This window comes from Ambystoma mexicanum, chromosome 14, assembly GCF_040938575.1.
Source record: "Ambystoma mexicanum isolate Mex_15411 chromosome 14, UKY_AmexF1_1, whole genome shotgun sequence".
NCBI lineage: Eukaryota > Metazoa > Chordata > Amphibia > Caudata > Ambystomatidae > Ambystoma > Ambystoma mexicanum.
The window spans coordinates 43,761,090-43,787,161 of NC_090940.1; the positions used below are offsets into that span (position 1 = coordinate 43,761,090).

Below are 26,072 nucleotides of genomic sequence, written 5' to 3' on the forward strand. Positions count from 1 at the left end.
TACTAGTATTTTTCCCGGAACTGCAAACCTATAATGACCCCCATAGACAATGCCACAACTGACAGCACACTACACATCCCATCTCGCAAAACCAACACTACCTGGACAACTTTCAAGACACTAACTATGGAAGACCTCACTGCCCCCTTAGGATCCCTCAAGGCCACATCAAGACCTCCCTACTCATTACCATTCTGAATGCAGCACTCTTCGCTTACATGACAATCAACAGCTCACTAGCTCAAGTCACCTCTTCCCCTCGGCCCTCAAGACCGGGCAAATCCTCCCGCTTCTTAAGAAACCAACACTGAACTCTGACAATCTCTGCAACTACCGCCCCATCACCCATCTTCCCTTCCTAGGTAAGATCCTTGACCTTGAGAAAGCAGTAGCCATGCAACTCCTCCATCACATCGAAGCCAATAGCCTCCTTCAGTACTAATAATCTGGCTTCAGATTCAGATGCAGCACAGAAACGGCTCCCTTCAAGGTGATCGACGATGCCCTTAAAATCCTCGATGATGGCCATCCTTGCCTTCTAGTTCTCATTGGGCCTCATAACGACCCAGGCGGTAATCGTCCGTCATTACCGCCATGGCGTAATGAGCGTTTACGCCGTGGGCCGATGGCGTAAAGAGCGCCACATTACGACCCATCGCGCACGAGCATTACGCCATGGTAAGGCATCGTAAAGCGAGCAAGGTGCACTTCCGCCACCGTAAGTAGCGGCCACCGTAAGTAGCGTCCACCGTAAGTAGCGGCCACCGTAAGTAGCGGCCACCGCAATTTGCGGCGGCCGTAAAAAGCAGAACCGGAAATAGCGTCATCGCGCCGGAACGGGAAACAGCCCGTCGGCCATCTTTAAAAACACAATCCATTGCCATCCTACCGAACAACACCAGACCCAACCCTGACACCTGTCCCAACCTATCACCCACCCATCCAAGTACCCGAAAATGCCAAAAGCTGTGAAAAAGGCATGTGACCGCCAGCGCCAGGAGAGATTCAGCCGGGAGGAACTCTGCATGCTTACGGAGACCCTGCAAGACAATGCAGGTGTCGTTTTCTCCCCGGAAATGACCAGGACAGCCATAGGGAAGAAGAAGGCCATCTGGGCCCTGGTGGCTGAGCGCGTCAGCGCGGTGGGGACCGTACCCTGCACCCCACAGCAGTGCAGGAAGCGCTGGGACGACCTCCGCATACGGGTCAGAGCCGTCATCTCTGCAAACCGCAACCTTGCCCTGGGTACCGGTGGAGGGTCGGAATCCCCCCTAAAACTCCAACCGTGGGAGGAGATCTGTGCTACCACGATTGGCATGGAATCCATTGAAGGCGTCGGAGGGATGGAAAGGGGAGCTCCGACATCAGGCGATGAAGGTAGGTGCCTCAAACAAGACATGCCATAGTCACTGCAGTCCAATCATGTGTAGCACAAGGTTGCCCTAGAGTGTAAATGCAACACATATCAACACTGCCCATAGCCACATGCAAGCACCACCCTGTATGCACTGCTGGCACCCGCATACCTGCATCCACATTCCACACTAATAGGAGACAACCTGCATGGCACTGCCTGAAATCTGCCTCATCTACTGACCAGAATAATGTCAATCATTGTCATTCCAAAGTCCGCAGACCCATCAATAACGCCCTCCCTCCTTTGCTCCACCACAGGCACAGATTCACACCCAGAGGACCAGGACACCCCTGCGCCGAAGAGAGCCAAGAAGGCCATCAATAACGTCCCTGCACCCTCAACCTCAGCTGCAGTGAGGCAGACCCCACTACAAGCAGGTCCCACTGCAAGCATACCTGACGTCCCACCGGCAAGCACCCCTGTAGGCAGCAGGCCAGCAGCAGCTGCACCACCTCCACCGACATTGCCTGCCACAGAAGGCACGGGGTCAGCGGCCAGCAGCAACATCGGTGAGACAGCTGCAACAGCTGCATGCTCAGACTCAGACATGGAGCACGAGGTCAGAAGCCCCACTGACCTACTACATTCCCCCTGTTTCTCAGACGCCAGCCCCCATGAGGATCACACACAGGGGCACACAGAGGTAGAGGAGTGGCCTTCCACCCCATGCCCTGTCCACACTCCACAGGAGGGGAGCAGCCCCTCCATCACTCCACCAGCACTGGCCATGGGCCATCAGGGCCAGCAGTCCCTCGAGGACATCACTGAACGGCAGCATCAACTGGCCACGATGCTGAATGAGCATGCCGCGGAATGTGTGGGGGCTAGGTCTGCCATTGAACAGGCCACGGAGACCCTAAGGGCCGAAGTAGCACAGTGCACTGCCACCCTGAGGGATGCCATGCAGGCCATGTCCAGGGACATCTGTGCGGAACTTGCCGCCTTGCGTCGTGCGCTCACTGGGCACACCCACACCCTACCGGATGTGCATGCACAGGGGCAGGCAGGGACATCCTCCACTGCCAGTTCTGCACAGAGCAGCCCCGTGCGACGTTCCGGACGTAACCTGCGCTCCACAGCCAGGGGTGCCCCGGGGGCCGGGAGAGGGGGCTTGTAACAGCCTGTGGCCACTGTCACAGGCATCTGTTGACACCTAGAGGGGGTGTGTTGGGGTGTGCAGGGGGGAGGTGGGAGGGGGTGTGTTGGGGTGTGCAGGGGGGAGGTGGGAGGGGGTGTGTTGGGGTGTGCAGGGGGGAGGTGGGAGGGGGTGTGTTGGGGTGTGCAGGGGGGAGGTGGGAGGGGGTGTGTTGGGGTGTGCAGGGGGGAGGTGGGAGGGGGTGTGACACGACATTTCATAGTTTCAATACACTTTTTTCTTTCAAAAAAAGTAATGTGTGGACATTTTCATTGCGTATGTGTGCTTTATTGGTGTACAGTCCACAGTGTGCATGTCCCAGAGACACACAGTGCCCCAAGTGCAGTCTCCATGTGATAAACACCAGCCGTGTGTGCTAGAAGCAGTGGTCGATGATACTTTGGCGCATTGCACGCCCCTCCTGTGCATCGCCTCCTCCATGGGGTGCCGCCCCATCTGCACCCTCCTCAACCTCATCGTCAGGTGGTTGCAGTTCTGCGTCAGGGGGCAGGGGCACATTCCGTCTGACGCACATATTGTGTAGCATGACACATGCCATGACGATCTTTGCCACCTTCTCATGGCCATACAGGAGTGCGCCACCAGACCTGCTGAGGCTTCGGAACCGTGCCTTCAATAGGCCGAATGTCTGCTCTATGACCACACGAGTACGTGTATGTGCACGGTTGAAGTCCTCCTCGTGCTGGTTCTGCGGGTTCCGGACTGGTGTAAGGAGCCACCTCTTCAGGGGATAGCCTGCATCACCTGTATGTAGGCGAGAATGTATGTGTCAGTCATGTTGTCTGATCAGGAACATGATGTTCCACCATGGCTCGCATCCAACTGTTACTTTGGCTCACTTCTACATGCACTGATTGATTCACACAATGCAACCAGTATATGCTCATGGCTCCCATGGCCTGTTTTGCATGCCATCACCCAATGTATGCAGAGGGGTTGTGTGCATTGTGAGTGCCCATCCGCTGTCTCTGTTCTCTGTGTTACTCACAGCCAGGTGGAGTATGCATCATCCCCCCCCCCTTTCTGCCAGGTGGAGTATGCATCACCCCCCCCTTTCTGCCAGGTGGAGTATGCATCATCCCCCTCCCCCTTTCTGCCAGGTGGAGTATGCATCATCCCCCCCCTTTCTGCCAGGTGGAGTATGCATCATCGCCCCCCCCTTTCTGCCAGGTGGAGTATGCATCATCCCCCTCCCTTTCTGCCAGGTGGAGTATGCATCACCCCCCCTTTCTGCCAGGTGGAGTATGCATCACCCCCCCCCCTTTCTGCCAGGTGGAGTATGCATCATCCCCCCCCCTTTCTGCCAGGTGGAGTATGCATCGGTACGTCATTCACCTGCACACTTCCATGACATTGGACTCACCGAGTAGCCAGGATCTTGGGCCTGCATGTCGCTCCATGTAGCGTGGTATTGTGGAGTTCCTCAGGACCATAGAATCATGGGTTGAACTGGGGAATCGGGCACAACACTGTGTGATGATCTTGTTGGAGTCACAGACCATTTGCACGTTGATTGAGTGGAACTGTTTCCGGTTGCGGTACGGTACCTCCATGGCACGTGGAACCACCAATTCCACATGGGTGCAGTCGATGGCACCAATGCAACCGGGTATGCCGGCTAGTGCATGGAAACCCACTTTGGTGTTTGCAATCTCCTGGGCAGTCCGTGGTAATGAGATGTGGTCGTCTGTGTGCTTGAGGAGGGCATCGAGCACTTGGATGAGTGTTCGTGAGAATAATGGTTGTGAAATGCCATGCAGGTGCCCCACTGTGTGCTGGTAGGTGCCTGTGGCCAGGAATTGGAGTACAGACACTACCTTCAGTAGGGGGGGGATGGCGGTTGGACTTTCTATCATGCTGACGATGTCGTTGTGTGTCATGTCTACGATGGCGGTGATGGTGTCCCGGTCCAAACGGTACAGGGTGTGGATCTGCTCAGCAGTGAGGTTGAATGGATTGGCTCTGATGCGTGGGATTGGGGGCTGCCTGCGTGGTGGCACTGGCTGTGCTGGTGGGGCTTGCTGGGCCTGCCTTGCCCTCCTTCTCCTCCTGCGTCTCCTCTGTGCTGCCTGTTGTTGTTGTTGTTGTTGCTGTTGAAGCACATGCATTGCTATCAGGTCCTCCAGCCCCAACATTGCTAGTCGTATTGGCATCATTGTGGAGTGTGACTGGGTGTGGGAAGGGGTGGGGTGTGCTCTTTTTGTGCTTCCCTGAGTCTGTATTGCCTTCACCTGTGCTGTTTCTGTGCACCTGTGGCAGCTGCATTCACTTAACATGGCCCTTTACGGTTGGTTCGCGATGGCGTTATTTGCACCATGGCGGTAAGGTACTTAACGGCCTGGGTGATGGCGTTAGGTGCATGTCCGCTTGGGTCGGCATTTGCGTACCTTTCCGCCATGGCGCTAAGTACGGTGTGGGCGGTCGCGTGCGCGCACCCTTGGCGCAGTTAGCGCCAGCGTTAACTACGATGCCGCTAATGGCATCGTAGTTAACGGTCACGGGTCATGATCGGACCTGGCGGAAAACGATGGCGGTAACCATTTACCGCCATCGTTTTTCACTTAGCGCCAGGGTCGTAATGAGGCCCATTGACTTCTCAGCAGCATTTCAAACAGTAGACTTCCAGAGACTCACGAACAATATAGATCGCTGAATGGGGATCAGCGAGATTGTCCTCCGATGGCTCAAATCTTACCTTGCGAATCGTCAACAGTTCAGACAAATGGATTCTTCCAGGTCACAATTCCACCCATCACCCGTGGAGTCCTGCAAGGATGTATTCATGTTCACCGTGATCTTCAATCTTTACATGGAACCGCTCGGAACCCTCCTTGCTCAACAAAACATCCACATCTACCAGTACCCAGGTGACACATAGATCTACCTTAAGATATCATCCATCGAAGACATCCACAGGCTCAATGATGTCCAGTGCTTACCTGGAGCTCAACACGTCCAAGACAAAATTTCTACTGCTGACCAACAACATTGAACACTCTGACATCCAGACCTGGCTGTCGGCTATGAACCTTGCAGGCTTCAGACCCCAGCTGGCCATCTGTGCCAAGTCTCTTGGGGTCAACATCGACAGACACCTCACGTTCAAACAGCACATAGCAAGGAAAACAAAAATGGCTTGGGACCAATTTTCTCTTCTGCAGTAAATCAAGCCCTTCATCCCAGAAAACAACATCAGATCCACTGTCCAAGCCTTGGTCGTCTTACACGTGGATGGGGGCAATGCCTTCTTGGAAAGCCGTCCGGCTACAACCCTGACACCCTGAGATATGTCCTGCATGCTGCAGCAATACTCATTAAAGGACTCCACAAATTCGGTCACATCACCTGACCCATATCGAACTGCACTGGCTCCCTCTGCAAGCCTGTATCACCTCAAATGCTGTTGCATTATCGGCAAGGCTGTCACCCCGAAGTCACCAGGCTAACTCACTGAGAAAGTCAGCATCTCCTGAGGACTGCAATCCACCAGAGGTTGAACTCTGCCGGTGCAGGAAGGAAAGAACCAGAAGACAGGCCTTCTCTGTCTACGCTCCAAGGCTCTGGAACCTCCTCCCTGTCAACATCAGACTCTCCCCATCACTTCTAAAGTTCAGGAAAGAGCACAAGATCCTCCTCTGGCTATTCCCTAAAACCTACGTCCACACCCCCTCGACCCCCCACCCTACCTTAGACGCGGTGATCGGCTCCCCACTATCTCTTCCCCTGGTTGCTTGTAGATCCCTTGCTGCCAATTGCCCAGCCCTCACCCTCCCCTGTGAGCGCCCCACTCCCCTTTTCTCTGCTTCTCTCACTGTGTTCTTCCCCCTATGATTGTAGATCGATCCGTTGCTTCCTGAAGCCAGGACCCTGCACAATAAATACCCTAATAATAATAATAATAATAATAAATGCTGTGAATGGAGATGTGTCCACAAGGCTTTTATTGTGTGTGTACCCGTCACTATTTACTGTAAGTGAGGTTACTGAGTGGCGGACACAGGCTTTTAAGGTTCTTCATTATTACCTGTTTGTATATAATTCTCACTCTAATACCTGCTAGGTTTATGTTACGTGCATTCATATGGCGGTACAGCGTCACTGAGCAAACAAGCAGTTAAAATAAAATGAATTGAATTCTTTATTTTTCATCATTCGATGAATTAAAAATAACATTCAGCGAGAAAACAGGTGGAATTTCTTTTGAGGCGCCGAATAGAGAGGTGAGAGGGCTTCGGACCCTTCTGCCTCTTCTGATCGTACTGCATCTCTCATAGAAGGAAGCTGAGAAGACCTCTTCTGTGGATACATACACTGTAGGAGAGGTTTCATATCCACATGACTTGGTAGTCATTCGTACAGCGGGAGGATTATAATCTATGGGTTTCAGATGCATATTGAACATGCTGGGACTGTGACAAGGACCCCTGAGCTTCTCTTGAAGGCTGGGTGCTTCCACCTGTTCCTTAACTCTGGCATGGGGTCGCCACCCCAACATCTGAGGTAGGGGCCGGGGGTTTATCACTTAGACCGCAGGAAAGCATCTGGCTCTTCAAAAAAGGTAGCGACTATTATGAGACAAAACACGGGCAACATTAGTAACACAGGCCCTTTAGTAAAAGCTAACACACTTTGACATGCACCTAATTATGTGTCTTAATATAAAACGTGTTGTAATTCACAAGTAGATATTGTCCTCTTTGAAAGGTACTGAGAGATTGTTGCCTTTTTCTTTCTTGGTTGAGAGTTTCTCATATTTTTTTTTAACAATGGAATATCTGTTTAAAAAGGGTTTAGTGGAGGACTTTGAAATAAAAGATTTGAATTCAAAACTTGCTCTCCACCAGTGTTGTTTGAGAATCCACACCTTGTTTTCCTTATTGCATGCCACCTGGACAGGATTGTGGAAAAGCAGGAGTGGATTCTCTGAGAACACTGGAGGGTTTACATGATATATGGACGCTGGCATTTCAGATTCTTAACATGTTATGCATGCCACACTTAACGGGAGACAGTGGAGTAACTTTGCTGAAAATGTCGGAGGGGGATATGACATCTAAATGAAAGGGGCCGCTGCAAATGCGTGGGACAAAATGATATGCCACAACAGTTGGGGCAGGGGACAGACACCCTTGTTCCCCACTTAAATTACACCCATTCCGGTAGAACGCAAAGGTGCTCTTTTTCAGATGGAAGCATGAGACACTCCCTGGAGAGACCCCTCTCCTGGCTGTGCGAGGCTTTAGGCCATGAGGCCCTAACTCTAGTATTTTTTTTAAAAGATACCTTATTGAAGACTTTACTTACTGCAGGAGAAGTTTCCAGTAGCAAATCAATGAGCTATCCATACATTTAAAGAAGGAGCGCATGGAGGGCGGATCTAGGCGTGGTACAGGTGGGAAAAGGGATGATAGATCCATGTGATGGATCAGATCTATTTCAAGAATGGGTTAGATAACTAATTGAATGGGTTACTCTGGAGGCAATTTAGAGGCATTGGGCCTCAAACCGACCCTGGCGGCCGCGGTATGAACGGTGCCGGTAACGTACCGGCACCGTTCATACCGGGCCGCCACATTACGAGTTTGCTCGTGGCTGACAGTATGCACATCTGGTCTGGCCAGACGTGAATATCGGCACCCGTGAGCAGACCAGGAAGCTAACAATGGACCTGTCATTAACAGGTCCATTGTTAGCATCCTCCCCATTCCCACTGAGCCCTATGGGAGCTAAAATGGGAATGGGGACGTACCAGGTCCGGGCCCGGAAATGGGAATTACTGGGCCTGCAAAAGTCAGAATGGCCCGGTAATTCCCTTTTTTTGGGACCCGGGCACGAGTTTGGAGGTAGCCATGCCGGTAATGACAACATGGCTACCTCCAAACTCGTAATGAGGCCCATTGACTTCCATGCTTGAGATCTGGTGAGGATCTGGAGAACCAAGACTGCAGTGATAAACTCTGCCTATTGGGCATCCCTGACGGTGGCGTTGCTAGGTTTCAAAATCAATGGGAGGAAAGTAAAATGAAGACGGTGACATGTAATCATCACAGTAATAGACGAAAGCACCTGTCAGCAGAAGGGCACTTCTAAAACTACCTGCCGTGAGACGGGAGGAGGACCTGGAGGGATAATCTAAAGAATGTACTCACAGGGAATGTAAAGAGCTCAACAAAGAGCATGCAGGCACACAGAGCAAATCCATTCAAGAAGGCGAGGCATTGACACAGATAGGCAGCAGTTCAGATGAAGCTTGAGGCTGTGTTCGGGCTGTGTGAAGTGAGTAGTGCGAGCGGTCAGCATGGACCTTACGCTTCTCACCTGGCGCCAGGAAGACTTGCCCTCCGGACCTTCTGTGGGGCCAGATCAAGAGTTGCCTGCAACCTCTCCCGTGCTCTCAGCAGTCGCTCTTGGTGGTGTTATTTGCATGCATTGATTGTGGCCCTATGTAACCCTAATACCCAGTCGGGCGGGCGGGTGGGCAGCGGGTTTCAGAAGCGGGTGGGGAGGTATGCCCGTGAAGCTGCGTGGTTGTGAATAAGGCAAAAAAACAAATGCATGCATAACTCATAGGTTTGATGTTAGTTATGGTTTTCCTAGCACAAGAGGAGAACAAACCAACTCATTATGTGGCCATAAAGCAATTATGGACTACAATTCCCACGATCCTGCACCACTGACTATGCTGGCTAGGGCTGATGGGAGTTTGCGTCCAAAACATTTAGAGTGGCACATAATGAGTAACCATGCGTTTGGACACAGAAGCCATGTTTCCAGCAGACCCTGAAGTTGTATGTCTGTCTATTGATAATGTGTTTAGGCGAGTCATTGTTTTCTCTACATTTTTTTGCTAGATATTTTTTTTACCGAACGTAGAGGAGACGCTCTGCCCACTGCCCCTACATTCTCCCAACCTCCACCAATATTACCTAACCTCAACTCACAATCTACATTTTTTGGGGGCAATTCAAAGAGCAAAATTCGAGAGAAAAAAATATTCGACCAAAAATAAAACAATGTACCTACTTCTGACCCAGTGACATACACATGCACCAGGGAGACTGCTTCAAATCTATCTTCTTCCCTTTTGGAGTTTCTCTGAGTAGTCACTTAAAACGTGCCTTGTCCCCCCCACCCCCAAAACATTCAGCTGAGTCGTTGGCTTTTCCTGAAATGGTTGATGTTGGTGGCATTAAACGGGGTTCAGTTATATTGGGTTGAATGTATGAGCCTGCCGGAGACAGTGGCGTCCTTGCCTGTATGCATGGGGGCTTGGGTGAGGGGTCCGTCTGAACGTGCCTGTGCCAGGGGGCTGTGAGGATGGCCAGTGAATGTGTGTACTTTGGCCTTGTAAGCACAGCCAGGTTGTAACCAAGAAAAGAGCAAACACCAAGATACCCTTAGGAGACCTGACTCCAGCGCGCTCGTTTCAGGCGAGGCATAATCCTCATATGTTCGCTATGAGGTGGGGGGGGGGTGTTAGTGTGCTTTTCCCAGGGGCATTTTGAAAAGGGAATAACACTAAGCCATTTAAAAAACACTTATTTTAGTTTTCATGAACCCACTTTGTTTTTTGTGCTGACACCACAGATTATTCATCCCTACTCACCCTCATTCGGTGGGATTTGCCCACTTTGGTCTCGTTTTCACCTCCCCTCCCCCCACCACCGCACCTCTAAGCCTTTCAGAGATTTCTGTGCAATCACCCTTCCAGCAAACCCTCATAAGCCTCCATGTGCCGGAAGAGAGTAGGAGAACGGCGATCCCCATACTTGCATTTCCGCTCCTTCTGAGGGTGAGGAAGGGAGGTAGGCGCTCTGCTTAACAATGGGGTGCCTACCCAAGGCAGATCCGGGAGAAATCCCTGCCTAGCTGCCTGAACCAGGTACCAGGGACAGAGAGGTGTACATCTTAACTCTCCAGCCAACAGCAGGACACTAGCAACCCAAGGAAAGGACAGAGCGAGAAAGGGGTAATGGCCCAAAATGTCGCCCTCAGAATTCCAACTCCCGAAATTCTGACTTTTTTAAAGGTGCCCTGATGGCACAGCTTGCTTACCTGTGTAGCTCCCCCAGCCCAGGAGTGGCGCGCCAGCCCAGAACAGGGCGCCCGCCCAGATGCCCAGCAGGGCCACAGCAATGCTTCGCCTGTCTACTCTGTGAGCTGCAAGAGAGGAGGAGAAAAGAGAACAGGTGACGCGGGGGATGGAGCAAGCAACAGCGACAAAGGACAAAGGAAGCTGAGATTTACAAGGAGGAGCCTGAGACTGTGGCTCCAAATATGTGTTTACAAAGAGAACAGTGCCTGTACACAGCCTCCTGTGTGGGTCCTGCGTGGGTCCTACAGGGCCATATGTCCTGCACCCTTCTCTGTGGCCATCTGCTGTCTTTCAGTGTTCTGGCCACATCTATCAATAACTTTAATATTACACATTACAAGGGTTGCATGTATTAGGGCAAAAAGAGGGTCAAGAATAAAAACCCCATAGAAATGCTTCAAGGAGAGCCAGCGCTTAGGGGGGATAGGAAGAAAAAGTCCTACATGATGGCCAGCTTTGGGGCGCACAGCTAGCGCCAGGATGCCCTTGGGTGAACGTGCGTGGTATAAGTATTGGTACCATGACATGTTCTTGGCAGCAGCATTTGAGAGACTGGGTCAGACGCTACTGCAACCCACCAGGTTCTGTAGTAATCGCCCAATGCTTCTTGGCGTTTTTGGGCTTATGTATTTATATCTTGTGTTCCGTGCGGTATCATCGCTAGACCCTTAAGTCCACCCCATGGGCATGGCAGGAACGACAAGTGTCACAATGTTACCACATGGAGGCGAACCGCCTCAACTACTCCTCCACAGGACCATCCCCAATGGCACCTCTTTCGTGACCAGCCGTTTGCTGAGAGGGGACCCTTAGAGGGTATCCTGCAGAGCCTGAGGGTAACCCTTGAGCTCAGGGAACACAGGGCATTGGCTGTTAAAAATGGGGGGATTTTCAGGGTGTCCATAAGGATACACATGGTCTTAGTTGGGTCCAGTGTGATGTGAGGTGGAGTAGCGCAGGATAGAAGCCAAGTAGATTTCCAGAAGGTGTCCTGGGAGGGCACGGTCAGAGCGCACGGGAGGGCACGGTCAGAGCCGAGAGCTATTCATTTGCTGACCTGATAATGGGTCATTTGCTGTGCAGAGTTTGGTGAACTGTATGCATGTGTTATGCACGTTTAGGGGTAACAAGGGGAGTTTGCACAGTGTTGGCACAGGGTAAGGGGAGCAGGACCATGCATATTCTACCAGCGATGCTACATCTGCTTTGGATAGGTTTGTGCCCCGACAGGCACAGCACGCTCTACACAGCAGACATAGGAGGTTATTTTACAAAGACAACCACACCCTATAGCATTGCATGCGAGGACATTATGCATCACGCAGTAGCTATCATGGTGTGAGAGGATACTCCTTTATCTGGGTCACAGGAAAGGCAGGGATATATATATATATATTCAGAAGAAAAGAGAGGAGAGAGGGAAGACCGCACTCTCCGCGGATCAGGTGGCAAAATCCAAAGAAAAAAGGCGCAGCTCACACGAGGAAGGCCATGAGAAGGTGTAATGAAACCAACACAAAAGTGTGTAGAAACACTGCTGGCAAAGCAGCAGAAACAGAGGCAGGACCTGCAGACAACGCGTTGCACGCTCAACTGAGCGCTTGGTCACGTGAATACACATATATATGCTACGTAAGGTAACATAATTATGCAAAATCCATCGAAAATAAATTGTCATGCATCAAATCAATTCTTGTACGTGGCTGTATGAAAGTTCATTAAACTGGCAAGCAGGTTTCGGCAATTTGGATCAATATTATTCCAATTGGCCAAGCCTTCTTCAGGGCCATAGTGTTTACTGTGGCAAAATCTCAATTTCCTTGCAAACAATATTCAATAAACCTGTAACCAATACATACCTAGCAACTATACGTATTGGTTAAAAAAATAAGGTTAAAAAAACATCAATTAGAAATGGTGTTTTTAAAAAACTGTATTTAATAGTCTGACTAAAACTGAAGTCAGACACAGGAGTCAAAATGAAAACGCTGAAGCTTCACGAAGGAGAAGCAGAACAACAGCGTCTAATGAGAGTCCTGCAAGGTAGTATTATTCAGAAACTGCACCAGGTGAAGGTAATCAAAGAGTAACCAATAAGTGAAGTCAATTATTACAACTATATCAAATGCACGCCGCATAAATCTAACAAAACATGGCTGACCGCGCCATGTTACGAGAACTTCATTCTTACACAAGGGAAAGGCTACTTCCCATACTGCGATGCCGCTATAGGAGCTTAGAGTGGCAAATACATGGTTTAAAAGCGGCTTGAGTCCCCCAGATGGCCAACAATGTTGATAAAGCAACACAAATACATGTAGATGACCTCATTTACTTCGAGGGGGAAACATTTTCATTATTCTGCCTCCAGCAATGTGTCAAGCAGGAGCCGATTAAATACCTCGTTAAGATTATTTTAAGGTAATTAATTGGCCACTGGAAAAAAGAGAAGAAGATTCTACACTATAGAATCTCCTAGATAAAATTCCTGCGGGAGACATTTTTTAAAGGGAAGGAACAACTAACCTTATGAATTCCTCCATGTCCAGCAAAGTGTTTGAGGGTTTGTGTATGGGATGTACTGATGACTGAAAGGCGAGTGGGATCATTGCGGGGAGGGGGATGTTGCTCGGAAGGCGCTTGAGGAGGCACACTTGGAGTTACAGGCTTGACCATTCCAGCTGGGTTTCAGAATTTAGGTTAGTGGAAGTGCAAGGATCAGGTTGTGGTGGGGGAGGTCTCTTGAATACCTGTGTTTCGGTGTGTAGGGCTCACAGTGATAACAGAGCAGATTGTAGAGGCATTGCCAAGATCAAACTGAAGCCCCCCTGACATGGAAATGCTTTGGTGCATTGATTTGACTTGCTTGATAACTAAGGGAAGAAGGCGGCATTCACATAGAACCAAGACATTATCTCAGAATCACTGACTGGCATTGTTTTTGGGAGTATTCACGTCCTGTGGCCTAGGACTCTTTCACAATCTCTGCAATTCTCTCTCTCTCTATTCTTCCCTCTGGCCCGACTCACTCTGCAGGGCACACCCTGGATGTTCTGATCTCCTCAGACCTCCCCTTCTCTAACCCTCTCACCACTCATCTCTCTTGGAGTGATCACTTTCTCCTTTCTTCACTCCTCTCTCTCTCTTCAAAAGGTCAAGCCGACTCCAGCACTGCCACCTGCCTTCTCGATTATCCGACCAATGAAACGTGTCTCAGTTGAGGCTTTTGCTGCTACTTTCTCTTCTCCTCCTGCACCTTTGGCTGACTCACATCCTGATACAGCCTGCTCTAACCTTCATCTCTCTATCTCTAACACTCTGGATGTCCTTGCCCCTGTCATGAGGATGCTCTTGAAACCCAAATCCAAGTGCAAATCTTGGTACGATTCCGGCCTCACCGCCCTTAAATGCAAGTGTAGGGCGGCGGAGAGGAAGTGGAGGGCATCGGGCGCACCCCCTGACAAACCATGCCATCCTGCTCAATCATCCCCGGGACAACCTTAGTATTACTGACCAGGTCCTGGCCTGGTTGACCTCCTTTCTCACCGACCGACACTCTCAGGTCCAACTGGGGTCTTTCCTCTCTTCTGTCTCTCTCTCTCTCTCTACTTGTGGTGTTCCCCAGGATTCTAAGCTCTCTCCCTGGCTCTTCAGCCACTACCTGGCACCTCTGGTCCACCGCATCGCTACTTTCCGCTCCAATTTTCAATGTTATGCGGATGACACTCAGCTCTTTTTCAGGCTCCCCTCAGCCCCCTCTGCTTCTTCTCTCATACAAGACTGTCTGGCCACAATTCAGGAATGGTGTGCCGCTAATTATCTCTTCCTTAATGGCAGTAAGACTGAGAGCCGCCTCATTGGGAGACCCGCTCCCTCCTTTCCTCTCTCTCTCTGGTCGCCGACTCTGGGCCCTCTTCCTGCTCCTTCCTGTAAGGCTAAGAACCTTGGTGTCATCTTCGACTCCACCCTCTCCTTCTCTCTTCACATCTCTGATGTCTCTAAGAAGTCAAACTATCAGCTGCACCTCCTCAAAGATGTTATTCCTTTCCTTACTTTCCCCCAGAAACTCACTGTCTCCAGAGCTCTGGTCCTCTCTAGGCTGGACAATTGTAACAGTCTCTTTCTAAATCTTCCTGCTTCTACTCTTCGACCTTTACAACTTATCCAGAACAGGACTGCAAGACTTGTCCTTGGCCTCAAGCCCAGGGATTGTATCTTTCCAGCTCTGAAATCTCTTCACTGGCACTCCGTGGCTGCAAGGATCAACTTCAAGACCATCTGCCTTGGGCACAAGGCTTTTTGGGGCCAGGGACCGCTCTAACACCAACTTTCTCTTCCAAAACATCTACCTTGTCAAGCTCTCCACTCATCCACCTCCAAATCTCTGAGGGTCAGACACTTCTCCAAGCAGAGAGTTGGGGGCAGATCTATCTCCTCGGCTGAGGCCTCCCTCTAGAAGAGCCACCCTGCCTCTCTCAAACTTGAGCAGAACCACATCTGGCTCCGGAAGCAACTCAAGACCTTCCTTTTCGCTTCCTCTTTCTCTTTTCCTCTCCCCTGCTGATGCACCTGAATGGTCTGCGCACTGGTCACCTGGTCACCCTCTGGACTCGGGCCCAGACTCCTGCATGTCCAGTTGCCCGTGCACTGCCTCCGGGCTCGCCAGCACTTAAGGGTCTGTACCTGCAACCCTACAGTCCCTTCTCTCTGCACTTATAAGCCACCCGCTGGCTGCACTTGTGAGTTACCGCACTTCCCCCTTCCCCAGGCACTTCTCCCCTGCCAATGGTCCCGATTGACTCTATCCTCAAAGAAAGGAAAAGAGACAGCAAAGGTTTGGGTTCTTGGATCCTCAATATCCCTTAAGGCGGTGTTGGTGGTGGTGCTCTATAATGCTTTAGTGTTATGGATACAGAGTGGACCCTAATGTATTCAGCGGTGCTGGCCAGCATATAACATGCACTCACGCACGGCCCAAATCTTTGTGCATAAGGTGACCTGCACATTTCTCTGAACCACTCAACTGGAAAAGGGCATCCTCTGCTCTTTTTCTGAGTTGTGTGTGTGAAGAGGGCACTGGAAGGAGACTCAGAATGAACTGGGGCATCTCTAGCAGTGAGGGAGAGCCATGCGCTCCATGTTGCACCCCGTTGTAGTGGTCAGTTGGGGATCCACTAACCCTCCCAAGATGCTAATGGAGACCTATGACACAGCTGCCTTCTACAGATAGTAAATGAGAATCCCATAGCCGAGTGAGAACGCTCACATACACAACTCAGGGCGACTGGAGACAGCCAATTTCCAACGAACATTCCAGGCAGATCACTGACCCAACATGACCCAAACACGGTGCACAAACAACCTAATCCAGAAGAAAACTCTCCTCACCTGAGATAAGGAGTAGAGGCTTTACCCACAGGGGAGAAGGTGGGCTTCATCAGGGTTAATCAAGACCTGGACAAACAAAGGGTGTCCATATTGCCCTAATCACACTATTAATCACAGTATAAACGGTGAACTGTCTCCACTCACTGGGTGGGGAATGGGACGCCATTTTTTAAAGTTGGTTTTTGGATAGAGAAAAGATCTAGAGAGGCAAAGCAGGAGATCATCTACAGGGAAAGGTTGGAGTTGGAAAAGGGAGAGAGTGAGGAGTCTGCGATACCAGAAGTAGAGAGTTTGAGGGAAGAAAAATGAAGAGGAGAGAATAAGGAAGAAATAGCAGATGGAAGAGTAGGACTGGTGCAATGACACTCCTAGTACTCGTAAGAGGTAATGTTGAAAGGAGGTGAGGGGGAGGTACATTGGTGTACACAGTGGTGATCCACCATTGGCCAAGCCACAAACGCCAATAGAAGGAAGCTGAGGTTCAGAGGCGTAGGTGGTTCGATCAGTGTGGGCAGGGCGGGTGGAGAGTCAGATCGCAAGGACACAGAAGTGAGAAGGAGCTGCTGACCTGGGCCCGGAGATTGGCAGGGTCTGCACTATCAGCGCACAGAGTATGAGAAGGACACACCAGTGGAGCTCCTTAATCGGACCCTGGTGCCGCCCGCCAGGTGAAATAAAGAACATTGCTAATCTTAAGCCATGGTAACGGACCAATACAATGTACACAAACCAACCCCAGTAGGATAAGGAGGGCTTTCTACCATCACATATTTATAACTCTAGGGCAAGAGGGGTGTCCAGTTGTCTTGCCCACAACCACTAGAATCGGCCAAGCCCTTGCAAGAGGCAACAGGTGTTAGGCCCAAAGCTGACGATGACGGCAATAACCACAGACATCGACCACAAGCTGGAAGCGAGACGAATGTGTGGCAAAAGAGCTGCAGGTTGGGAGTGGGCGGAGCCACGAAGATTCCCCTTGTGATTGTGAGTCTTGTGAGAGAGTTCTTCCTGGGTGAGGATGCCCCAGGGAGTTTGTTGGCGTAGAGAAGGGACCCAGGGCTTTCGGTCCTTCAAGAATAGGTTTGCTTTACGTGTTGTTTCTCCAGCCCTACTCCACAATCCTCTTAGAAACCATCTCTTGAGTCGATTAGTTTGCCCCCTTGATTCCCACAGGTATTTGTCCACATTCACCCTGCCTACACTCGTTGGCAGGAGGGGCATGAATCCCTGCCATAGGGATTCAGTCTGGAATCACGCCCTGAATTGCGAAGGGGAACTCACTTGGGAACCTTAGGAGTAGGGTGACCGGATGTCCGAGTTTTGCCGGAATTGGGTGCTCTGTCCCCCCTTCTCAAGATTGTTTTTCCATTGGAAAATGCAGTGGCCCCCGATTTTTGGTCGTAGGTCTTCATAGCTGGCGGGCAGGAATGCGCAGTCTCACACAGACAAAATGCTGTGTTTTCCAAATTAAGATAGCGGTCGTTTGTGATCAATTATAATATGTGTTTATTCCACCAGTAATACTTAATCCTCCTTCTCCCACAACCGCTTCTGAAGTGTAGTGCCTTGACAGCCACTTTCACGTGCTAGTCCTACCTTTATGTTAGTTGCCCTCTTGGAGGGCAAAGGGGAGAATCTAGAGCCGAGATAGCTCCCGTTGTTTAGGTTATATATTTTTTATAGCAGCAACACTACCTCTTCCCTTACCCTTGTTTGCGACTATATAAGTGTTGGGGAGCTCCAGTTGGACGTCTTCGTGACGCGTGACTTTCAGATGATCGCTCTCTCTGCTTTTCAGCGATGTGGAGCAGCTATCATTTTGGAGAGAAGATTTAGATTGTGTGATTAAGTCCACTCCCCTGGTTCCTTCTTTATTTGTGATTCCAATGGTGGGTGCCGCCCATGGACCATCCAATAAGAGAGAGGGTCTTCTAAAGGTGCTTCGTGCACCCGGCACTTAGGGAAAGCGTTGTTTCTCAAAGAAGCTGTGGAATAGTCTGTCCCTGTAATGACCCCATGTTTTTCCTAGGATTAGCCTAATGCTGGGAACCATGGTCAGTATCCCTTTTATGGGCAATTCTTGAAGGCCCACCACCCAATTTTCTAATAACACTCCAGTGGGTGGTTTTGATGGACTGCGCATCATGTCCTACTAATCTAAGCTAAATTATTGTTGCCACACTTAGAAGAGTTTTGTAGCATTGACACAATTGGAAAACAGTGATTTTTTTTCTTTTTTTTGACACACTTCCTTACATAATTTGAGTTTTTCATCAAGCCTGACGATTTCCAATATGGACCTTAGCGTGGTCCAGTCCACCTTGTGAAAGCTTCCAGAAGCCAACAAAACAGTAAAATGGCTGCTGCCCTTGCCGCAAACGGATCTAGGCGAGGGGTTGAAATGGTGGTCACGCATAGCCCCATCTGATACAACAAGCCCAACAGGACCTTCGGCTTGTTGCCAATTCTCCAGGCAACTAAGAACTAATTTACTAGGTCTTTTCCCGCTGAATTGAGTCACGCTATCAGGCTGCGAGAGCCTGCGCAACCTTGAGGACCCTTCTTGTATATCGACATATAGAGGGCACTTTCTGTGAAACCGCAACACTCCTATAACAGGAAATCACAGTGATCCCATAGCAGTGAAAGGATCTCCTGGCAAGTCGGGTCTACTTTGCACACAGATATTGGGACTCCACCGGGTCCTGGAGCTCCGGAGTCTTCGGTCGTTATCCTGATGGATATAACTGCCGATGGATATGTTGGCCAGATCCACCTGCTAGAATGACCCTGTAGGCAAGTCGGGTCTACTTTGCATACAGATATTGGGCCTCCGCCGGGTCCTGGAGCTCCGGAGTCTTCGGTCGTTATCCTGATGGATATAACTGCTGATGGACATGTTGGCCAGTTCTACCTGCTAGAATGACCCTGTAGGCAAGTCGGGTCTACTGTGCACACAGATATTGGGACTCGGCCGGGTCCTGGAGCTCCGGAGTCTTCGGTCGTTATCCTGATGGATATAACTGATGATGGATATGTTGGCCAGTTGGCCAGTTCTACCTGCTAGAATGACCCCGTAGGCTCTGTTTGTATACTGCGTGATCTTTTCTAGGAAACCATGAAGCAATGATCAGCGGCACCTCGGTGAGTGGCAAGAGACTTTACAGGAATATGTATATTAGACACCAAGTGACTCTTGCTTGCTGCCATTTTAGAATGGCTGTGTGCCACTCTACAGCGACTGGCACAAAGTTACGAGAATAGATTGATGGACGACTGGCCGTAGTTCAGGGCAGGTGGGGGAGGGGGGGTGCACGCAGAGGGGATTTGGGGTCTCCAGGGTGATGTTGGGCAGTCATGTACTTTGTTTTAGATTCTATGGGTTACCCCTCCCCCCCCCCCCCCCCCGCCGCCTGTTTAGTCCCGAATTTGCTTCTTTGGTTAATGTTTACTGTTCACCTCCAAAGAAGGCAAATAATAGGGTCGGGAATACCATGAACCCCCCCGCCAACCCCCCCCCAAACAACCCATTTACTGCATTGGCCATTTCTGTCACACGCACCCCTTTTCATTGTGGGAAACCCGTATTCCATTTCTAGCGTCTAGAAGTCGTTTTGGAGAAGGCCTGAGCATCACGTTTTCCAGACGCCAAGTATTTGATCGTGTGGGGTCCCCTCCATCCTTCCCGCGATTAGCCTGCCTTGGGGCTCAGCAGGGGGCCACTCGGCCGGAGCAAATTCCCCACGAGCCTCGAGGGAGGGGGGGCTCCTGCAGCACGGCAAGGCGGGCAGATGTTTCGAGAACGCTTTTTTCACCCACTAGAAAGGCCTTTCTGTTTGCTCCGGGGGGGGGGGGGGCACCTGAATCGGAACCCGGCCTGCACATTCACTGCCCATTATATAGGACCCGCGCCTGGGCGATTAAAGCTCATAGAAGTTGAAAGGAGAAGTTGAAAGGCTGGCTCCACAAACAGGCCCCTCCTGCTCATTAATGCCGCTTAGTGGCTAATGCTTTTGGAATGACGCAGCCCATTACGGCTCTGGTGGCAACCCTCGCTATATGTCACCACATCTGTATGAATGTGGCACGGGGGCAGCTGAAACAGGGCTGCCACCCCTCTGGGGGCAGTGTGAACAGAGGCAGGGCAAAGGCCCTCTTCTAGTATGAGGGCACTATCCCCCACCGGGCCACGCGCCTCTACTAAGGAGAGAGTCTCCATTTGGAAGTCTTTCCCACTCTGCTGGAACACCAAATGCTGTGTACACAGACCGCCTTGTGGATGCATTGTGACGTCTGGAACCACACCGCATCGTTAGGGAAAATTGTGATGAATGTGTGCCCGCTTTCAGTAGATAAACGAACACACATGACAGTGTGCACTGCTGGCAAAGTGCGTACGTTCCTGCGAGTAAGAGATTGGTGTGGAAGAGCGGCGAGGTCTTCCTACCCTAGGGGCTTGGTGTCTCACACCAACTTAACAGCTTACAATAGAAATGTCCCACATAACTAGCTCTCGGGAGGATAGCTCAGTGGCAATGCGCTCGCCTTGGAAGCAGGACGACGCTGAGCAACACAGGTTCGATCCCCAGGGCCTGCGTTTAGAAACCTCTGCGTATTAAGTGTGTTATAACTAACCTATCATATCAACATGCATTGCAACCTGTGTGCTTTCCTTCATTCACCCATGCGCCTCGCTTACTCTCCTTCTCTAAGGTGGAAATGCTCCCCTAGTTAGCTAAGAAATATTGCCCTCAAGGGACCACAAACGTCCTCTAGGCAAAGCAAATAATATGCATTTATATATATTTTAACAAGTCAAATTGTGTAGGTTTGTGGATTAGCGAAGCGTTGTTCCTTGTGCAATTCCACACCGTTTCACCAATCTGCACCACATTTTGCATAGTTACCTGTTAGGACCCTCTGGACATTACTGGCTACATGACAGTTGGACACCCCACCCCTTTCCCCGGATTTCAGCCGCTTCACACATGAGACAGTTGGCAGAAATCAACGAAACATCAATGTGGTCGTAGAACGACCGGTCTCAACGCGAGGAACACAACCCGAGGTCCCATACCATGTTTCAAGGCCCTAGGATGCATGTTTTCGGAGATATTTGCACTGCAATGCACCACAACGAACTGCACCATGCCAGGGTGAGGCGAGAGGTGGGGAGAGAGCACAGAAGGTCCCAGTATGCAGCAGCACACCAACTCTCACCTCCCCCCAGCGACTGGACTGCTCTAGGGTATGTCAGCCAGTCACACGTGCCCATTCTCAGTGCAGTCTACTTCAGGGTGCAAAGCATATCAAGCGATAAGCGAATCGGAACAGCGACCCCCAGGATCATTGATTTTCAACAATTGATGAGAGTGTTGTCATGTCTGTCCACAGAATCCATTCAGAGAACGGGTACGTTTTGCTAGTTGATAAATAATCCTGAAAGCTTGGCGTCATTCTGGTGTAGCATGAATGTGTGGCAAGGCCGTAAACATAGCCTCAACGCCGCCTGCCGATTTCACCTCTTCTAAGATATAAACTATTGCTTCCCACCACCTGCTCACATTCATCCGATCCACTGTTACTGCCACCACCAGTCATGGTCCAACTCTCCAGACTTCCCTTTTGCCCTCCATACAACTTCTAAAGAAAAAGAGCTAGTGACCGTGTCTCGCTCTCCAAGGGACTCACACTCTCGTTCCATAACCCACCTTCACTTCAACCTCACGTGCAGCATTCTTTGTGTTATAATACCCTTAAGTCTTCGCCTGCTTTCTCTCCTCTCATCCCATGTTAAAAAATGCAGTATCTCCCACAATGGACAACACTTCTTTCTTCCACAAACCCAACAATCCACGATTCAACTACTTCGCAGGGATTCTCCTCTCTAACAACCGTTTCAATTCAGATATATCTGGGAATGAATGAGGAGTGGTTCTGCAGGTATACTCCCTTGTCTCTGACCCACTCAGAACATCACATTTCGATAGAGCTCGGGTATAAGGAGAGATTTTCCCAATTCAGAGAGAGTGCAGGATAGCCAATTGCCCATCCATTTCCTGAGGTGTCGTCAGCCTGGTGGTTCCAGCATCTGTTCGGTCCTATGGAGTCTTGCATGCTACCACTCCCCTTTGCTCGATTAAAGATGAGTCGCATTCACCTTCAGCTCGCCTTCTATTGGAGTAAGAATCGGACAAACAATCAGTTTCACAATTTCAATTCCTCTGGGATTGAAGCAGAACTGGAGTGGTGGAGTGACAACCGAAATCTGCAAATGGCGACTCCTTTTCAGGACCCTCCTCATCAGCTAGTGTTGGCTTCAGACTCATCCCTTAAGGGTGGGGGGTGTGACCCTGGGTCATCTTCAGATGCGTTCTCTATGGTCTTAAGAAGAGAATGATCTCCACAGAAATGTCCTGGAACTGTTTGATAGTCTTTGCTTCCAGGTACTCGGAATACTTCTGTTCTGACTAAGCAGACAATCTGACAGTTATCTCTATATAAACAAGCAGGGAGAAACAAGGCCCCCTCCCTTTTGCCACCTGGTGATAGTCCATGCTTCCTCAGGTGACCTTCACAGCTGTTCATCATGCAAGAGATCCAAGTGTGGAAACGGACAAGCTCAGCGTCTCTTGCATTCGAATCACGAGGGGGAGCGTAAGTGTAACGCTCACCTGATTCCCACGGAGGCGCAGGTCTGGCTTCGAGTGCTGATGCTTCTTCAATGGTGAAGCGCAGGACTCTGAAGATGGACAGGAAGGGCCCTCTACTCTGGCTTCTCCGACTCGCAGGAATATTCCCCTGTGCGTGAAAAGGGAGTATTACCTACTGACTGAGTTATGATCAAGCCTCCCACTCTCTTCCAACCCTCCACGATACCCTTCCACGATTCCCCGTGAAGTCTCACCTTAGGGTCAGGAAGGATGAGCTCTCCATCCTGCTTCTGATGCAGGGGCGCGTTGAAACCCAGTTACTTAACTGGATTGAGGATTGATGGGAGTTCAGGTAAGCTTGACTATTCTGGTAAGGCTCTGTAAAAGTTCTGTTGCAAGTTCAAAAGTCCAAGCTTAATAATAATGTTCATTGTCTTTTTGCAGCAAGCGCTAATGTTTATGTCTTTTTTCCCCTTAGGGGCCGGGGTTCGGAATGCCGAAGATATGGCACCGACCCGAAGTGAAACGTGCAGTTCCAGTTCCAGTAAATGGCAGGTTAGTTCTGGATGAGCGCTCGGGAACTGACTTTGCATACGCTCATTCAATGTCTTTGTCTTTTTTCCCCATAGGGTCCGGAAAATGCCTGGAAGCGGCAAGACCCGAAATGAAATGAGGTAAGTCTTATTCCCTTCCTTCTCTCACCTCTTATTCTTGTCCTTTTCTCTAGGCTCTGGGAAGTGGCTGTGTATCCGGATGATCGCTGCTGAAGATGGAGGAACCCAGCAAAGGTGAGTGAAATGCAGCGCTGCAGCGATCGTAACGAAATGCTTTTAAAAATAATGTCTTCCCTTTCAGGATCGTCGGTGATGTCTCCGTGGTGCAGATTTAGCTGGTATGGTCTCTTGTCTCCCTTTGCAGGTGACCCAGGATGCTGACAGGCGTGGCTGAAGTCCAGATGCAGGAGCTGACACGGTGAGTGTCCAGCTGCGAGGAGCAGAACAACGCAAAGCGTGAGTTGCTGATCGGGTGTGGTTTAAATAGCTTTGGAAGAAGTCCCAAGTGTGTATCTTTCCTCCGATCAGGTATGTATCCTTCCCCGACCACACCCGGGTGGAACGTAGTCCCACAGGTAAAGTAGTTCCATTCAGACCTCAAGAGGGCCTGGATGTGGCAGCATGGTCTGCATCAGGTAAGTGCACATGAAAACACTTGAACACATGTCTAGCTTTATGAGCCTGGCGCCTAAGGCGCCAGGACAGAGGTCCAACATGAGCCTGGCGCCTAAGGCGCCAGGACTGCGTCCAAAGGGCCCCAGCTTGGGCCCGCTGGCACTCCCCTGGGGAAAATGATGCCTGCCTCTGGGGTCGCTGGGTCGGACCTGGTTCCTTGGAGGTAGGCATCATGACAGTACCCCCCCTCAAGGCCCCTCCCAAGGTTCTTCCCTCCGGGGGTTTGGGCTTGTTCGGAAATCTCTGGTGAAACCTTTGTACTAATCGAGGTGCATGGACATGGTTACTAGGCTCCCACGATCTCTCTTGAGGTCCATATCCCTTCCAGTCAACAAGATAGAAGAGTTTCGACTTTACCACCTTGGAGTCTAAAATGTCTTTAACTTCGAATTCTAATTCCCCTTCAATTTGAACTGGATCTGGAGTCTTGGACAATCGGGTTCCTGGTTGTACTGGCTTCAAAAGTGATGCATGAAAAACTGGATGAATACGCATGTTGGACGGTAGATCCAGTTTAAAGGCCACTGGGTTGATTATAGCTTTGATGGGATAAGGTCCTATGAATCTGGGATTGAAGGTTCGCGGGCCCTTGAGGGGTAAATGTTTAGTTGCTAGCCATACCTGGTCTCCTACTTGGTAAGGAGGAGTTTTACTTCGGTGCAAATCAGCGTTTTCTTTATACTTTTTCTTGGCTTGCTGTAAATGAGTTGCAGCTTCTTTGAAGGCTCGGGTTATTGTGGAATGCAGATGATTTACTGCGGGCATTTCCAGGGTCAGAGGTGGATCTAGGTCAGAGGTCCGAGGATGGTGACCATACAAAGTATAAAAGGGGTTTGTCCGGTTCCAGAATGCACTGAATTGTTGTATGCATATTCTGCGATCCAAAGGATGTCTTTCCAATTTAACTCGGATTGGTGTAACATGCACCGAAGATATTGCTCGAGAGTCTGATTGGTTCTCTCGGTTTGTCCGTCGGTCTGGGGGTGGTGGCTGGTGGATAACCGCACATCTATTTGTGCTAGTTGGCAACACTTCTTCCAAAAATGTGAGATAAATTGACTTCCACGATCCGAGACTAATATGGAAGGGAAACCATGTATGCAAACTATATTCTCCAGGAATTCCTTGGCCAAGGTGGAAGCTGAAGGCAAACCCTTTAAAGGGATAAAGTGGGCAATTTTGGAGAATAGGTCCACAATTACAAGGATTGTGTTGTAACCAGCACAAGGAGGCAGATCTGTTATAAAGTCCATTGACAGGGTGTGCCATGGCGCCGGTGGAATATCCAAGGGTTGAAGTAGGCCGGCTGGCCTTTTCTTTTGAGCCTTGTTTTGGGCGCAAATTCCACAAGACAGTACAAAAGACTTTATGTCTTTTCTCCAAGAAGGCCACCAGAAGTGGCGTTTGATTTTTTCCTCCGTTTTAGCGATACCAGGGTGTCCTTCCATTAAAGATTCATGATGATGGGCAATAACAAGTTCTTGCAATTCTTTACTTGGCAGAAACAACCGCTCCTGGAAGTAGGGTAAGTCATCCTTAACGGTGTAATGAGGACCCTTTTGACTCCATTCCAGTAAGGTTGAAGAGTCTAGAAGTTGTTTTACTTGCGTTTGAATATTCTCAATAGTTTGCAATGAAGTTAAGCCTAAGATTCTTTGCTCAGGTATGATGGGCACAGGTTCTAAGCTCGAATTAGGTTCTTCCATGCCAATCCGGGACAAAGCGTCTTCTTTTCCATTCTTGCAGCCAGGGCGATAGGTAATTACAAAATCAAATTCCGCAAAGAATAGAGCCCATCGGAGTTGTCGTGAAGATTGAGCTTTGGCCGTTTTTAAATACTGTAAGTTTCTGTGGTCCGTAATCACGGTGATGGTGTGTCTTGCCCCGAGAAGGTAGTGACGCCAAGCCTTGAAAGCAGATTTGATGGCCAGTAACTCTTTATCGGTGATTGCGTAGTTGATTTCAGGAGGATAAAATTTTCTGGACCAAAAGGCCACTGGGTGTAGTTGGTTAGTTTTTGGGTCTCTTTGCGACAGGACAGCTCCCATGGCCGAACTGGATGCATCGGTTTCCACTATGTACGGGAGATCTGGGTGCGGGTGCTTCAATACAGGTGCAGAGGTGAATTTGGTTT

The 26,072-nt window shown here is 50.1% G+C and overlaps 1 protein-coding gene across 2 annotated transcripts in view; it reads right to left on the reverse strand.

Moving 5' to 3' along the window:
* LOC138527401 (rhodopsin, GQ-coupled-like) overlaps positions 1–26,072 on the reverse strand; it is an 83,991-nt gene that overhangs the window by 15,508 nt on the left and 42,411 nt on the right. For both annotated transcript variants that reach the window (XM_069638498.1, XM_069638497.1), the window contains one exon: positions 10,629–10,733. In XM_069638498.1, coding sequence (XP_069494599.1) covers positions 10,629–10,733 — 105 coding nt within the window. The remainder of the gene's footprint in view (positions 1–10,628; positions 10,734–26,072) is intronic.